General features: G+C 39.1%; 1 protein-coding gene across 3 annotated transcripts; it reads right to left on the reverse strand.

Moving 5' to 3' along the window:
- Nucleotides 1-222: 222 nt before the first annotated feature.
- LOC123512733 (protein wntless-like) lies at nucleotides 223-15,971 on the reverse strand. Of its 3 annotated transcripts, XM_045269301.1 has the most exons (11): nucleotides 15,805-15,971; nucleotides 13,694-13,875; nucleotides 13,152-13,239; nucleotides 12,406-12,713; nucleotides 10,800-10,977; nucleotides 8,103-8,230; nucleotides 4,793-5,005; nucleotides 3,972-4,097; nucleotides 3,048-3,204; nucleotides 2,850-2,954; nucleotides 223-2,340 (listed from the first exon to the last, which is right to left on the reverse strand). In XM_045269301.1, exons 1-10 carry the CDS (start codon nucleotides 15,908-15,910, stop codon nucleotides 2,866-2,868), a joined length of 1,575 nt encoding a protein of 524 aa, XP_045125236.1. In that variant the 5' UTR covers nucleotides 15,911-15,971; the 3' UTR covers nucleotides 223-2,340; nucleotides 2,850-2,865. The 3 variants fall into 3 exon arrangements, with proteins under 3 accessions (XP_045125236.1, XP_045125235.1, XP_045125234.1); XM_045269300.1 differs by having other exon boundaries at nucleotides 2,850-3,204; nucleotides 12,406-12,710; XM_045269299.1 differs by having other exon boundaries at nucleotides 2,850-3,204.
- Between the last annotated feature and the right edge of the window lie 1,248 nt (nucleotides 15,972-17,219).

Below are 17,219 nucleotides of genomic sequence, written 5' to 3' on the forward strand. Positions count from 1 at the left end.
CAAACACAATACTTATTAAAATCTTCCCCTTTCTAACACTACACAGGCTACAGTGGGCCCCTCAGAGGAACCAGGAACATGCTACACTTTTATGTTGATCCACTAACCTGTCACACACACACACATGGAGGCCTCAATTAACCCCTTCAGTACCAGGACGTGTTTCCATATTCATTCTGCTTACTATGCGGGGATTCTATACAGCTTCAGAAACTTGTAGGGATTAAAATAGTGAGGATTTTGTGCATTATTATTCTGAGCTCCATAGACTTTTCCTAATGTAAATAAAATTGTCTAATCGTACACTCAAAACTCGTAGTAAATATGTGTCCCAGTACTGAAGAGGTGAATAGCCACACACATTTGGAAACGTCTTCCACCTTGCTCCATGTCTATCAAAAACCTTACAAATAAAGTAATTGGTTCTTTCAAAATATTTTTTTTTTGGCATAGGATCTTGAATACATACACACATAAACAGGAAGAAAAAAAGAACCTCTCTCTTTCTCATACATGGAAACATTACCCCATCTTGCTCCATGTCTATTAAAAACTTTACAAATGAAGTAATTAAGTTCTTTCAAAATATTCAGTTATTTTTGGCATGGGATCCTGAATATATACACACATGGAAAGGAAGAAAAGGAAAAAAGAAAAATCTCTCTCACACATGGAAACATCATCCCAACTTACTCCACCTCCATTAAATACCTTATAAATTAAGTAATTGGTTCTTTCAAAATATTCAGTTATTTTTTAATACATACACACATGAACAGGGGTGGAAAAGAACTCTCTCTCTCTCTCTCTCTCTCTCTCTCTCTCTCTCTCTCTCTCTCTCTCTCTCTCTCTCTCTCTCTTCTGGTGTTGAGCTGAGAAGTTCCAGTGTTATGAAAATATATCAATGGAGTCGGTCTTTGTTTTCAGTCTGCCAGCAAAACTTTCCTCTAAACGCCAACACTGAAATGTTGAGGAGTGATGAACTGGTCTGTTGGTTCCACTCAGGCCTGTGTCTTGCAGTGGTTCAGCCTCATCAAGACCATTTTCAAAGGCCACAGAGATGGTTAGTTTAGGTTTTCATGGGTGTTTTTCTACCCAGACAATGTATACTGCTCCTTTAACTAGATTAATGAAAACACTCTTAAAAATCCCTATTACTTACATTCCCACCTACTAAAAAATGTAGAAGTAATGTTTAACCACTAAAATCAAGAAAACTCCCTTGAAAAACTCTATAAATTTCATTCAAGACTATTCAAACTGCAAATCCACACTTAACTGTCCCTAACATCAAGAAAAACACTCTTAAAACCCTATAACTTACATTCCAACCTAACTCCAAGTGTAGAATTCATGTTTAACTATGGCTGTAATCAAAACACCCTTGGAAACACCCATAACTCTTTGCTCAATACAAAAAAAACTACCATTAATGACCAAATTTAAGAGGGAGGCTTCAAGAGATTTATCCTTTTCTTTTGGCTAACTCTATTGAACCTGTAAGGGGACTGGCAATTAAGTAGACCATCTTTTTTTTAGTTTTTGTTGTCCTTGGCCAGTTTTTCCCTCATATAAAAAAATAACTTCCATGACATCCATGAAAATACACTTCAAAACCCCCAAAGCTTCCATTTGAGTCTATTAAATGTGCAATGAATGTTGAGCTATCCCTAAATTCAAATCAATCCTTGAAAACCTTAATGCATTTTAATAAAGGCTATTAATATGTACACAACCATTAAACTATCCCTAGAACCACAAAAACACCCTTGAAAACCCTTAAAACTTCCACTTGAGCCTGTTGGAGGTACACAACCCTTAGCTGAACTATACCTAACACCCCAAAAACACCCTTGAAAACCTTAACAACTCTCACTGGAACCTTTCACAGTCAATCCAATCCAAGAAGCAGACACAAAAAACACACACAAGCACATAACATCACCTTGCCTTACTCTCAAACACAGGCACACACAACCTCGTCAATCATTTACTCACAAAAACACAACAGGACACCAAACTTTGAAACCGGACACTGAGGAACACCCTTTGATAACCCGAGATGCTGTGAAATCCTGAGACCAGTGCGATTTTTCAAGGAGGCTTCACACGATTCAAGGAGTGCCTTACCTCTGCTCCGGGGTTCATGGGGCCTTGTGGGCTCTGGGTGTGCGTGGAGAGCCTGAGACATTCCTAGTGGCAGTGGTGTGGAGGGATAATTGGAATGCTTGCTGGCCCAGACACCTCAACGCTGGATAGACAAGGTGGTGTGTGTGGTGAGTGTGATGCGTGTGATGCGTGTGGTGGGTGTTTCGAGGTTCCAGTGGTGGTTCTATGGTTCTGTTTGGAGAGAGAGAAAGGAATGGTGTTAGATTACATTATAGTGTTTGGGTTATATATAAGATTACATTGTGTCAGGGTTGAGAGGGAAAGAAGTAATGTTTGGCTACATTACATTTTGATTATTTGGTATGAAAGAGCAGGTAAGTAAGGTAAGGTTAGGTAAGGTAAAGCAAGGTTAGGTAAGGTAAGGTAGGGTAGGGTAAGGTAGGGAAATACAGTAAGATTACACTAGCTTTTGACTAATTGATAGGGCAGACTAAAAATGTACAAATTACAAGAGCCAGGAATTAAATTAGAGAAAAACACAAAGGTGAGAATTATATTGTAGGAAGACACAACACAAGAAAGAGAGATAGAAAGATAGAAAAACACACACAAACACACAGACATACAGACACACAAGAAAGAGATAGAAAAACACACACAAACACACAGACACTGACACACAAGAAAAAAAAAGAAAGAGAGAGAGATAGACAAACACAGACACCAGATACAAGACTCACCTACACCCACCAGTCTTCATAAGGTGGTAACTCTGAGGTCGACAAAGGAGGGGGACTGCCTGGCCCTCAGCGGCACACCGACCACCCGCGACATGTCTATCCTCACTGCGGGGGAATCAATGGGCATCAAAAAGCGACCCTCCAAACCTCTGTACTGACCTGGCCTGACCTGACCCAATCCTCTTGCCACAGACTGACCTCTTGGCTCGGGCGCCTTCTTGAGGGGGGTGTACACTACCAGCAGCACGCAGGTGTAGGCGTTCCACATGCAGAACACCCCCAGCAAGAAGCCACCAGTGTTCTCTATCTCAAGTTCTCCGAGGCTGTATTCCCACATCCACATTCCGTCATGAAGCTGTGGAAAGAGTCATGCTTGTATTTAGAAACGCCTTCCCCTCTCACTGCGACAATTTTCCAAGGCCACATAGACACCTAGCTGAGTTATCAAGACAGTTTTTCCTTTTAATAAACCAAAAATCTTGCTAAACTATCACCAGAACCATAAAAACACCCTTAGAAATGCATTATCATCTCACCATGACAATTTTTCAAGGCTACAGAGACACCTAGCTGGGTTTTCAAGACAGTTTTTCCTTTTCATAAACTAGAAATCTTGTTAAACTATCACCAGAACCTTAAAAACACCCTCAAAATGCTTTATTTCTTCACCATGAAAATTTTCCAAGACCACAGAGACAACTTGCTGGGTTTTCAAGACAATTTTTCCCTACAATAAACTAGAAATCTTGTCAATCCATCACCAGAACCATACAAATACCCTAAAAAAACATGAGTATCTTCAACTAAAGCCTTTGGAAAGCAGTGATGGTGAAAGAGCAAAGCGTTTCAGAATACAAGCCTAATTACTTTCTTACTTTTACTCTAATTTCCTTCATCCTTCACACATTCCTCACAAAACAAGACAATAAATATAAAGGACTCTCTCTCCTTCTCTTACTCTCCTACTCTTACTCCATCCATCTCTCACAAAACAAGACAATAACAACATCAAGAAAACCCTCTCTCTTACTCTTCTCCTAGCCTCCTTCATCCTTCATCCATCTCTCACAAAACAAGACAATAACAAAAATGAAGTCCCCTAAAAACTATTGCCGTTCTTACCCTCTTGAGCACAAAGTCTGCAGCACTGAGGCAGAACACCACCCAAGTCAGCACCAGCACCATCGCCTCCTGGCACCGCGTCTCCTCCTCCTGTGCCACGCCCTTCCTCCTGATGGCATCCAGGGCCTGTGTAGGATTGGGCTGGTTAGGTTAGGGTAGAAGGAAGGTTAAATAAAGTTAGGTGTGGTGAAGGTACAGAATGATAAACAGAGGTGAAAAAAAAGGTTAAATTAGGTTAGGTTAGAAGATAGTTAAGTAATGTTTGGTGTGGTGACGTTACATAGTGGTAAACAGAGATAAAATGATGTTAAGTTATGTTAGGTTAGGTTAAAAGACAATGAAGTTAGGCATGGTGAAGTTACCTATGAATTAACAGACTAGTACTCAAGACAGGTGAAAAGAGGTTAGGCTAGGATGAGTTGGGTCATGTTGAGTTAGAAGACAGTTAAATAAGGTTATGTGAAGTTACAGGTCAGGTGAACTTATATGACAATTAACAAACTAATATTCACTACAAAAATTAAAAACAGGTTAGGTTAGGTTATGCTAGATTAGGTTAGGTTACAGTAGATTAGAGTAGATTAGCTTTTTTATGCAAGACGGAAGACTGGCCAAGGGCAATAAAAAATGGAGAAAAAAAAAAGGCCCATTGGATTACCAGTTCCCTTAAAATTATTAAAAGTTATCCAAAAGCCAGGGAAAAATGTCTTGAAACCTCCCTCATAAAAGAAGTCAAGTTGTAGGAAGATGGAAATACAGAAGCAGGCAGGAAGTTCTTGGGTTAAATTAGGTTAGGTTAAGAGGAACAGAGCGCCACTCACAGCACAGGTCCGCACACTGATGCAGCCGAGGTAGCAGGCCAGCATAGCGTACATGAGCATGGACATACTGAGGTGCATGGGCTCATAAGTGACTGCCAGGGGGTTCTGTATGCTGACGATGTGCTCTGTCATGTCCACGATGATGATGGCCAGCGTGCCGGACCGGATGCTCAGGTTAATGGCCCTCTTGGCATGGGGGCACACTCGTCCTGGCTACGGAAAAAGTGTCACAATTAATATTTCACTTTATTTTATTTATCTTCTTTTTTTCACTTTATATTTATGGAATGTGTATCAAATTTAGTTTTCTTTTTTTTTCCTTCACTTTCTGGCTGCAGGAAAAATGTAAGACAGTTAAGATTTCACCCTTTATTCATTCATTCTTTTTTACGTTCTAGTTACAGAAAATAGATCAGTTTTTTTTTTTTTCTACTTTCTGGCTGCAGGATACTTTTTTTCACAGAGAAGTGAGTGAGAGTTAACCCTTTCAATACTGAGACACATTTTTAGCTTGAAATTTATGTATGATTAGATCATTTCATTTACAATGGAAAAGGTCTGTGGTGGTCAGAAGCATAATGGCCTGAGTCTTCACTATTTTAATCCCCAACATGAGTTTCTGAAGCTGTATAAAATCACCAAATAGTAACTAAAATGAATACAAAATCACGTCATGGTACTGAAGGGGGTTAATATTTCAATCTGTATTTATCTATTCTTTATCTATTTTTTTCACATTCTGGTTAAGGAAAGTTTATCATGGTTAGTTTTTATCTTTTTCCACCTTCTGGCTGTGGAGGAGGATGAAAAGTTTGAGGTGGTGACAGAGAGACCTACAGATTACCTAGTGTCACAATGCAACCTATACACAGCTCAGAGAGGGGGGGGAAATGTATGCCTATAAATGTCCAAAGTTATAAGAAAATGAGAATTAATTATAGGCAAAAACAATTCAAATACATACACTAATAAAGACAGAAAAAATCATTAAGTTAAGAAGAAAATGAGAATGAATATACAGCTGGAAGAGGGAAAAAATTGTCTATTAATCTTCCAGCCAGTGAAAAAGAATGTAAAAATCAATAATAGAGAAAACGGACTTGTAAATAATGAAGGTGAGACAAAAATCATAAATAAACAAGAAAATGAGAATGAAAACACAACCAAAGAGAGATAAATATATGTCTTGTATGTCTATCAATCTTCCAACAATATAAAAATCAACAATAGAGAAAACTGACTTATAAATAATGATGGTATGGGAAAAAAAAAAGAAAATAAACAAGAAAATAAAGATGAATATGCAACTGGAAATGGGAGAAAAAAATGTGTCTTTCAGTTTTTTTTATCCAGTGAAAACAAATACAAAAATAAAAAAATGGACAAATAACAATGAATAATGATAAATAATAACAATAAATAATGATGGTAAAGGGAAAATAATAAGTAAACAAGAAAATAAAAATGAATACACATCTGGGAAAAATGTAAACCTATCAGTGAAAAACGACAAAAGAATCAGCAACAGGCAGAATTATCTACACACTGACAAAAAGGGAAACATAAATCATAAGTAGTTGTGAAAGCAAGTGTGAAGGGTGCTGCCTCGGGGGAAGTGACGGCTGGGGGAGTGTGGCAGTGTGCTGTGTAGGGTGAATGCAAAAAGTAAATAAACAAAATTTAAAAAATAGAATAGAATAGAATAAAATAAATGAAATAAATACATGAAAAAACAGCGCAATTGTGGAATATTTCTAAATGAACACTTGTAGATAAAGAGAACACACACACACACACAGAAAAAAAGTCACATCCCTTGAAAATAACAAAATAATCACTTGTATGTTAAAAGTTCAATATTTCTCGGCACATCTATAAACAAACTAAGTGGTAAATGAATCGGCCACTGACAAGCAAACGGACAGCTATGAATAGATGCGGAATTGATAGAAAAAAAAAAGAAAGAAAGACATCAATATCCAGGCCAATTAAAATCTCAACCACTGACAAACAAACAGACAGCCATGAACAGATGTAGAATAGATAAAAATAAAGACATCGATAGCCAAGCCAATAAAAATCTCAGCCACTGACAAACAGACAGCCATAAACACATACAGAATTAACATAAATGGACATTGAGAGCCATGTGCAGAGCTGATTATCATGAAAAAGCACATCAATTTCTCATGAGCACTGAACTTCTAAAAAATAAGTCATACAAGCCATCTATATAAACAGTCATGCAGAGGGAGTGTACGTGACATCAATACTTACATCAATGAGGGGAACACAAGACTGCACATCACACTAACTCCATCACAGCCTCTTTCCAAAACCAGCGTTCATTCAAAGTTTCCACTGATAAGACACTCAAGACACATCAGTAATTTTATCAAGACTATAGAAAACTGAGCTGTCATTCTAAAGGTGAGGAGAATATTTGTGGAACGTCATGACAAAAATGCTGAAGAGAAACACACTAAGAACACAGGCATGAGTGAAAACTGAGAACACTCCCTACAAGAGACAATGAAAGACACAATGAAGAACACAACATCATCATGACAATACAAACAGATCATGTCGAGATTAGTGAACTCTCCAGCTCTTCTCATTTCCCGGCTCCTCCTTTGCCACTCCTTCACTCAGCTGGCATGACGTGTGAATGAAAATATAACCTAACCTAACCTAACTTTAGCATAGATTAAGTTACATTAAAAGTTAGGGTTAAGTTAGTTTTGGTTATGTATCTATTCAGACGTGTCAGCTGAGTGGGAGAGGTGTGAAGAGGAGGTCAGGTGTGTGAAAGAGGTGTGAAGCGGGAGCCAGGGAATGAAGACAGCTGCAGGGTTGGCTAATCTTGACATGACCCAACACAAGTAATAGTGAATAGAGATGTTTACAATTCTCCACCATGCTAACATTACAACACTGAAAAGAAACACAAGACATTATGAAAAACAATTACCAGATGAAAATGAGCACTTACGAAAACTGAAAACATCGATAAAAGGATTTAACAAAGATCAATCACCACCACCACCACCACCACCATCACCACTTCATCCTCCTCCTCCTCTTACAAAACCAAAATATCAAAACAACAAAAACAACAAAACAAACAAACTTAACCAAAAAAACAAACAAGACCACACAAACCATTCACCTCCACACCACCAAAAGAAACCAAAATAAACCCAAAAAAACACCAGAAAAACACCAAAACAGGCAGTAGCAAACACCAAAAACACCAACTACCCTAACTATCCACCACCACCACCACCACCACCACCAGCACTACCCTTACCTCTAGATGTTTGTCAGTAAGATAAAGAAAGAAGGTCATGAAGGAAGCATAGAAAAAGTTCTTCCTCACATCATTGACCACGACCAGCCAGGGGCACTCCACCACCAAGGATGCCACCTCCACGGGACCTGCAAAGTGCCAGGGGGTGCCACCAGCGGGACCTAAGGAGCCATAACGCACCACTGGCTCTCCCTATACATGCTACTCAAGAGGGAGATGTTATGGAGATGTGTTTAGAGAGTTTCTGTGATGTTAAGGATAGATTTTAAGGGGTATTCAGTGATGTTAAGGGGTGTTCAGTGATGTTAAGGGGTATCTTGGTGATGTTAAGGGTTTTTCAGTCATGTTAAGGGTTTTCAGTGATGTTCGGCAAATATTAAGGGGTTTGACTGATATTAAGGGTAGATTTTAAAAGGGTTTTCAGTGATGTTAGACAGATTTCAAAGGGGGTTCCAATGATGTTACACAGATTTCAAAGGGTTTCCCACTGATGTTAGGGAGATTCTAAAGGGGTTTCACTGATGTTAGGGATATTTTAAAAAGGTTTTCAATGATATCAAGGGCAGGTTTTAAGGAGGTCTTCAATGATGTTAGGTAAATATTAACGGCATTTTCACTGGAACTGTTAGCTGAAGTGGGTGTTAGTGGGTGAAAGGGTCATTTTGGTAACTCTTCATGACTCCTCCTCTCCCTTTCTTTTTATACGTAGGAAGGGAACTGACCAAGGGCAGCAAAATATGCGATTAAAAAATAAAGGCGTTCTTATTTATGAGTTATATAGTGTACAGGGTAAAAAAAATGTGGCTTTTAATGTACAGGGTGAAAAATGTGGCTTTTAATGTACAGGGCAAGAAATGTGACTTTTAACCCATTTGAATATTGGAAAGATAGAAAAATCATTGGGAAAAAGGGGAAAAAAAAGGGACATTTAACCCATTCACTAATTTGGGATAAGGGGAAAAAAATGGGTAGATATCCATTTAGCCATTGAATAAGGATGAAAATAAGGACAGAGATGGATAAAGGACATTTAACCCATTCACTAATTAAGAAAAGGGAAAAAAATCAAGGGTAGATAAAATATTGTCCTTTTTAGTCCATTTGACCATTGAGTAAGGGTGAAAACAGACAGAGAGGGGAAAAAAAGGACATTTGATTCACTTACTAATTGGGAAAAGGGGAAAAAATAATGGATAGATAAAATATTGTTGTTTTTAGACCATTTGGACATTGAGTAAGGGTGAAACACAGATGGAGCGGAAAAAAGGGACACTTAATTCATTGCTAAAAGGGAAAAAAAGGACATTTAACCCATTCACTAATTAGGAAAATGGAAAAAAAAAAAAACATGAGTAAATAAAATAGGTATTGTCCTTTTTAGTCCATTTAGTCATTGAGTAATGGTAAAACACAGACGGAGAGCAAACAATTAGACTTTTAACCTGCGTAACTAACGAAAACAGTAAAAAAAAATTATGAAATGCAGAGAAGAAGAAAAAGAAGAAGAAGAAAAAAACCTCCGACAGATCGTAACCATAACAAAAGAGAGACATTAATGGGTGGAGGGGAGTGCCAATGACTCCTCAACCATTAAACCCTTGAAAAGATAAGTGAATATTGATAGGTAACTCATTCTATCATGCAAATATTAAAGTGGATGAATAGTAAGTGGAATATGTCATGCAGAATTTTAGAAGTGAGAGAGTGAGAGAGTGAGACAATCCGATAATCCAAGCTTTTTTTACACTCCTTCCTCTCTCCACCTGACACACCCTAACCTGGCCACCCCCACCACCTACACCAGCCACACCAGCAATACCAGCCACACCAGCCAGCTCACCAGTACTGCAAGTGATAACACCAAGACACAATTAACACTCAATTTCCAAGATCAAGAACAAGACATGATTCACCAATGCTTTTCAGAACACTTACTTGTCATGTCTCTATTTTCCAACACTCGTAGACCAGTTTAGCTCAATATACCAAGTGAAAAAGACCAAAAAATGCTATAAACACACTCAATTTTCAAGATCGAGATTAAGACATGACTCCCCAATGCTTTTCAGAACACTTACTTATCATGTCTCTATTTTCCAACACTTGAGGAATAGTTTTGCTCAGTATAGGAAGTGAAAAAGACAACTAGGCTCAATTTTCAAGATCGAGAGCAATCCATGACTCCCCAATGCTTTTTAGAACACTTACTTATTCTATCTCTTTATTTGCAACACTCCGAGAATAGTTTTGCTCAGTATAGGAAGTGAGAAGACAACTAGACTCTCAATTCTAAAGATCAGGAGTAATAGAAAAAAAAATAGAAACAAAAGTAAATTCACCACAGCTTTCTCAGACACCACACCACACCACACCATACCACCACCACACTCACAGAAAAAGGGAAGTAAATACACCATGAGTATTTTCCACAACTTTCCTAGGATCCACCACCACCACCACCACCACCTAACCTAATGTAACCTAACCTAACCTACCACCACCATTTCAACACCAAACACCAAACCACCATTAAAGTGTCACCCATTACCATCACCACCACCACCACCACACTCACAACAAAAAGACAAAGTTAAATACACCACACACTCCCAGACACCACCACAGCACCACCACCACAACCACCATTAAAACTGTCATCATTACCACCACCACCACCACCACCACCAGCACACTCACAGTTCATGGTAAGCAGTGCCATGGCGAGGAGGGCCAGAACGCACTCCAAATGGTTAGGTGGACGCTCCAGTGCTGCGACGCTCCTCCTGAACTTCCACAGCAGCACAGCCACCACAGGGAAGAACAGCACCTGCAACGCCATCAGCACCCGCATGTACCACACCGCCTGGCTGAAGAACTGCGGAACGGAGAGAACAATGGGTAAGTGAGTGAGGGAGAGAGGGAAGGAGGGAAGAAGGGGAGGAGGAAGGAAGGAAGGGAAGGAAGGAGGGAGGGAAGGAGGAAATGGGTGAGTGAGGGAGGGAAGGAATGAGGAGGGAACAAGTGAGTGAGTGAGGGAGGAAAGAAGAAAGAGAGGGAAAGAATGAGGGAGGAAATGGATGAGAGAAGGAGGGAAGGAAGGAATGAAGGAGGGAGTAGAAAACCAAGAGAGGGAGGGAAGGAGGAAAGGAGGGAGGGAATAGGTGAACAAGGGAGGGAAGGAAGGAAGATGTGAGGGAGGGAGGGAAGGAGGGAAGGGGTGAGGGAGGGAAGGAATGAAAGAGGGAACAGGTGAGTGAGGGAGGGAAAGAGGGAAGGAATGAGGAGTGGAATGGGTGAATGAATGAAGGAGGAGGAAAAAAAAACTGAGGATAGGAGAGAAACAAGAGAGAGGAAACAGGTGAACAAGTGAGGAAAAGAGAGAGAAAATGGCAGAATGACTGAGAGAAGGAGGGAAGGAAAGGAAGAAATAAAGAACTGAGAGATAGAAAATAGATAAATAATTGAGGGAAGAAGAGAGGAAGGAAAGAACTAAAGGAGAGAGGGAAAAGAAGAACACCTGATGAATGGTGTGATATAGAATAAGTGAATAAGCGTCTTGAAATGTCTCTCTTGAATCATATAACATCCCTCAACACAACTCAACACACACACTCTCTCACTCACTCACTCACTCACTCACACACTCACTTACTCACCTTCTTACTCATTATTTCATTCATTCCCTCACTAACTTGTTTTTCCATTCACTCGCTCACTCACCCATCCATTTACTTATTCCTTCTTTTATTTTCTCACTCCCTGCCTAACACACTCACTCATTTCTTCCCTCACTCACTTATTCTTTCACTCACTCCCCTCTCTCATTCTTTCTTTCATTCACTCACTCTTTTATCTATTTCCTCCCTTATTCACTTCCTCCATTCATTCCCTCACTCACTCACTCACTTATTCATTCATTCCTTCATTCTCTCTCTACCTCACTTTTTCATTTATTCTCTTCTCTCCCTCACTCATTCAGACACTCATTTATTCCATCCTTCCTTCCCTAACTCACATATTTTCATTCTCTCCTTCCCTTCCTTCACTCATATTTTCATTCCCTCCTTCCCTCACTCACTCAGATACTCTCATTTATTCCCTCCTTCCTTCCCAACCTCATACATTTTCCTTCCTTTCCTCCTTCATCCTCTCACTAAGATACTCTCAGTCATTCCCTCCCTCCTTCCTTCCCAACCTCACACATTTCCATTTATTCCCTTCTTCCTTCCCTTACTCACATATTTTCATTCCTTCCTTCCTGACTTCACACAAATATTTTCATTCCCTTCCGTCCTTCACTCACCGTCACATACACATCTGTCACACGTCCCAAGTTGCGATTGGTGAACTCATTGGTGTCCTCCCTCCTGGTGGGGATGAGCAGGTTGAGGAGGTACCGGTCGTGCTGCAGGGAGAAGAGGACGGCCAGCACCTGAGGGGAGCAGTCGAAGGTTTGGCCTTGGAAGACGTGACGCTTGACCGAGTTGCACGACAGTTTGCGTTCCTGGTAACTGCTGGCGATGAGGCTGGGACGGTACAGCTCCCCGGTGGTGGTGTACCCCAGGGAGGTCTTCAGGGTCACCCGGCTGCTGTGTCCTGAGAAATAACCTGCTGGGGAAGGATGGATGACTGGATGAGTGAGGAGGAGAAAGTAAGAGTGTGTTAGTGTGCTGGATGGGTGAGAAATGTGTGTGTGTGTGTGTGTGTGTGTGTGTGTGTGTGTGTGTGTGTGTGTGTGTGTGTGTGTGTGTGTGTGTGTGTGTGTGTGTGTGTGTGTGTCCATATCTACTAATGTGTAAAATCATGTGACCACTTCCACATCTAAACTATTCCATGCTTCCACCCTGTGTGTGTGTGTGTGTGTGTATTATGGGAAGTGATAGCAAGTGTTAGTATAGATGGATGATGAATTAAGGGCAAGAGTTTGAGTGTTAGAGGACATGGGTGATGGATGAGCATGAGTGAGTTAGATGGGGTGATGACAGGTGCATATAGGTGTTATGAGGAGTGACAGCAGGAGTGTTAGTACAGACAGGTGATGGCACGCACCATCGATGTGGAGGAGGCGGAGGCGCAGGACAGCATAAAGCCTCCGCTGCCATCGTGAGAACCCACCGCCTGCATCCACCGACGGGACCTGTGGATTGGGTCAGGTTAGGTCAAATTAGGTTAGGTTAAGATTAGGTTAGGCTAGGTTAAGTTATGTTAGCTTGGGTTAAGTTCAATTAGGTTAAGTTATGCTGGATTAAGTTTGGTTAGGTGAGGTTAGGTTAAAATTAGGTTAGGTTAGATTACATTACGTTAAGTTAGGTAAGATTAAATTAGGCCAAGTTAGATTACATTAGGCAATATGAAGTTAGATCAGGTCTTGTTTGGTTATGATAGTTTAGGTTCCATCAGTTAGGTTAGGTAAAGACAGTTACAGATATGTTCCCTAGATTAAAACAAAAAGTCATGATGAAAACACACACACACACACACACACACAATAACAAATCACACATAGTTACATTCATTATCTAAACTAAACACAAAAAAAAGAAAAAAAATGCAAATATGCTAAAAAAAAATAAAAACTCACACACACACACCTGAAACGAATAATGGATATTGTCCGGGTGGCTGGCGATCTCCTTGAGTTTTCTGTTCCTGTGATTGGTGGAGTCAATGGCGGTGATGCAGCCGTGCTTGCCAGCGGGGAAGAACCAGCCCTGCACCGGCTCACTCACACACTTGGTGCCCTGTACAGTGATGTGCGTCCAGGGGGTGGGGGCTGTCAGGGGGGATGAGAGATAGGGATGTGTCACGAGAGGGGAGGTTGGTGGGAAACAGAAGAAGAAGAAGAAGAAGAAGAAGAAGAAGAAGAAGAAGAAGAAGAAGAAGAAGAAGAAGAAGAAGAAAAAAAGAACAAGATTAGGTTATATGGAAAAATGAGAGAATACAGGGAAACTAAATAGAGAAAGTGAAGACATGAAAAGAAAAAGGAGATGAAAGGAAAAAAATACAAAATAAGGATGTGTCATGGGGAGGTGAAATAGAGGGAAATGAAGAAAGAAAAAAATGAATAGGCTATATGAAAAAAAAAAAAAAGAATATACGTACAAGGAAATTAGAGAAGAAAGTGAAGATATGCAAAGAAAATAAATAAAAAAAAACAAAAATACAGGATAAGGATGTGTCAGATATATTAAAGGGAAACAGAAAAGAAGAAAAAATGAATAGGTTATGTGGGAAAAAAAAAAAAAATACAAGGAAATTAGAGAAGAAAGTGAAGATATGCAAAGAAATGGTGATAACAAGAAATAGAGAGGAAAAAAAATATAACAGGATAAGCAAAGATAGGAAAATAAAAGGAAAAGAACAGGAAAATTAAGGGAAGGGGAAATAAAAGAAACAGAGAGGAAAAGAGTTAAAAGAATATGCAAAGAAAATAAAAAAAAGGAAAAAAAAAGTACAGGAGATGAAAAGAAAGGGAAACAAAAAGAAAAGAGTAGAGAGAACATGATAAAAGGAAAAAATAAATAAAACAGAAAAAAAATGAACAGGGAAAAGTTAGCAGGATGTGAGAAGAAAGGAAAATAAAGGAAAACAGAGGAAAATAATAAAAAATACAGGAAAATGGGGACAACAAACAGAATATGAGAATAAAGGGAAATAGAAAGGAAAAAGTAAAGAAATTGTACAAAAAAGAGGAAAAAATGAAAATATGCAAAGAAAGCAAAAGAGAAGGAAACAGAGAATACAAGGAAAAAGGGAAGGAAAAAGGGAAGGAAAAAAACAGAATAAGGAAAAGAAAAAGAGAAAGAAAGAGAAATAGAGGGGAAAAATTAACCAGATATGGGAAAAATTGTGATAAACGAGGACAAACTGAGGAAAAATAAAGAAAAGAAAAAAAAGAGGAAGGCACTGGAAATTAGGGAAATAAAAAGAGGAAAATAAAGAGAAATAGGGGGGAAAATTAACCAGATATAAGAAAAAAGGTGATAAAGGAGGATAAACTGAGGAAAAATAAGCAGAAAGGCAGGTAAAAAGAAAAACACCAGAAATTAGGGAGACAGAGAGGAAAATAAAGAGAAAAGGGGAAAATTAACTAGATATAGGTAAAATGTGATAAAGGAAGACAAGAAGAGGAAAAATAAGGAGACCAAGAAGAAAAAAAGAAAACACTTGAAATTAGGTCAATAAAGAGTGGAAAAAGAGAAACAAGGAAAAATTTAACTGGATATATATAGGAAAAAAGGCAATAAATGAGGAAAAATATGGAAAAAAAGGAAAAAAAAGAGAAAAGCACTAAAAATGAGAGAGAGAGAGAGAGAGAGAATGCTATAGGTACTCTCTTCACATGACACAAGATAACACATAACACGAGAAATGACACACATAACACCAAACACAAGATAAAAAATACAACACACACACACACATAGTAACGTAGAAACAACACAAATAAGCAAAACATCATAGAAAACGCAACACACTTTAACAAACAAGTCATAACAGGTTAAAAAAAAAAACAATCACGGACAGGTAACGCCTTTACAACACAGCACAGCAGGAATAACACACAAATAACACCACAGAAAACGGGAGGTAGCAACACAACACACCAGCAACATAAATAACACATGAAAAGGCAATAATAAGACGATGCACACACACACACACACACACAGACACACACGTCAATTTTTCCTCATCTCACCTATTTCTCCTCCCAGCAGCACCACTAGCACTACAACCAGCACCGCCGTGGCCCACAAACACACGAACACACATGTACTGGTCCTCTGAGGTGAAGTATTTGGCATAATCTCACAAAAAAATGAAAAATAACACACAACGCCCCTTCAGTGGAGAGCTCTCAGCTGATCGGGTCTGGCTCTGGGTCTCGGTCTGGGTCCTGTCAAGTGGCGCTAATTTTAAACCCAGTGATCCAATATTATGCTTGAAATACGCTAGAAATGATAATAAATGGGTCTATTTTTTCAGTGCTATGTCATCAGGTGTTGCAATCAGTATTTGAAATGGAGTATACTCAAATTGATGCTTAGAATATGGTTAAAATGACGCTTAAAAGGACAAATGTTTCAATGCTAATCTATCTTGTGTCAGAATGAGAATTTTAAACGTAGTGACCCCAAATGATGCTTCAAATACGCTAAAAATGACAACAAAAGGGGCATTTATTTCAATGTTAGGTTTAAACTGTCAGAATTGGAAAAAAAATAATGGTATTACTGTTGTTGCTGCTGCTACTACTACTACTACTACTACTACTACTACTACTACTACTACTACTACTACTGCTGCTGCTACTGCTGCTGATGCTGTTGCTGCTATTACTACTATTACAGTATTACTACTTCTATTATCGTTACTACTACTCCTACGACACACTACTACTACTACTACTACTACTACTACAGCAGGATTACTACTGCTACTACTACTACTACTACTACTACTACTACTACTACTACTACTACTACTACTACCACCACTACTACTATTACTACTACTACTACTACCATCACTTCAACTCTCCACTTCTCCCTCCTTTTGCCACATTTTTTCACATCAGCTGGAAAGCAGTTGAGAATGCCTTTAATGTTTGAAGAGAGGACTTTAAACTCATATTAGAGACATTCTTAAGTTTTAGGTCATTTTTATTACGAGATGTGAAGGATAAGACATGATATTTATACAGGGTAAGCAGACACGTGAAGGAGACATGACAAGTTAGGAGGGGAACGGTAGACAGGCAGACAGGGTAAGGGAATGACATGGTAGAGTGAGGGAAGTAAAGATGGAGAGATGAGATAGGAAGGTTTGCTTATGTAGTCTGTAGAAGGAAAGGTTTAGAAAGGCTTTTGACCTCCACAGAAACGCAAAGAGGGAATTGTCTTGTCTTGCATAATCTTACTCTTAAAATGTAGTTATGGTGAGTTTTGATAACAGGGAAGATTATCAAGTCTCTCCTGAGTGCTTTTGCTATTCCAAAATAATTATTGCTATCAACGAAATCATGAACATACACTTGAAAGTTCCAAATTAATGTCTAGAATTGTGGCTCATACTTGTTCTTCATTATACAACGGTACAATAAAGTGAGCATAC

The sequence above is a fragment of the Portunus trituberculatus genome, chromosome 34, assembly GCF_017591435.1.
Source record: "Portunus trituberculatus isolate SZX2019 chromosome 34, ASM1759143v1, whole genome shotgun sequence".
Classification (NCBI taxonomy): Eukaryota; Metazoa; Arthropoda; class Malacostraca; order Decapoda; family Portunidae; genus Portunus; species Portunus trituberculatus.

Coding starts and splice junctions, on each gene's coding strand:
- LOC123512733 (XM_045269299.1), bottom strand. CDS start 15,910: ATGCCAAATACTTCACCTCAGAGGACCAGTACATGTGTGTTCGTGTGT. Junction 13,240..13,693: donor ATATCCATTATTCGTTTCAG/GTGTGTGTGTGT, acceptor CCCAATCCACAG/GTCCCGTCGGTGGATGCAGG. Junction 10,978..12,405: donor TGACAGATGTGTATGTGACG/GTGAGTGAAGGA, acceptor TCCGTTCCGCAG/TTCTTCAGCCAGGCGGTGTG.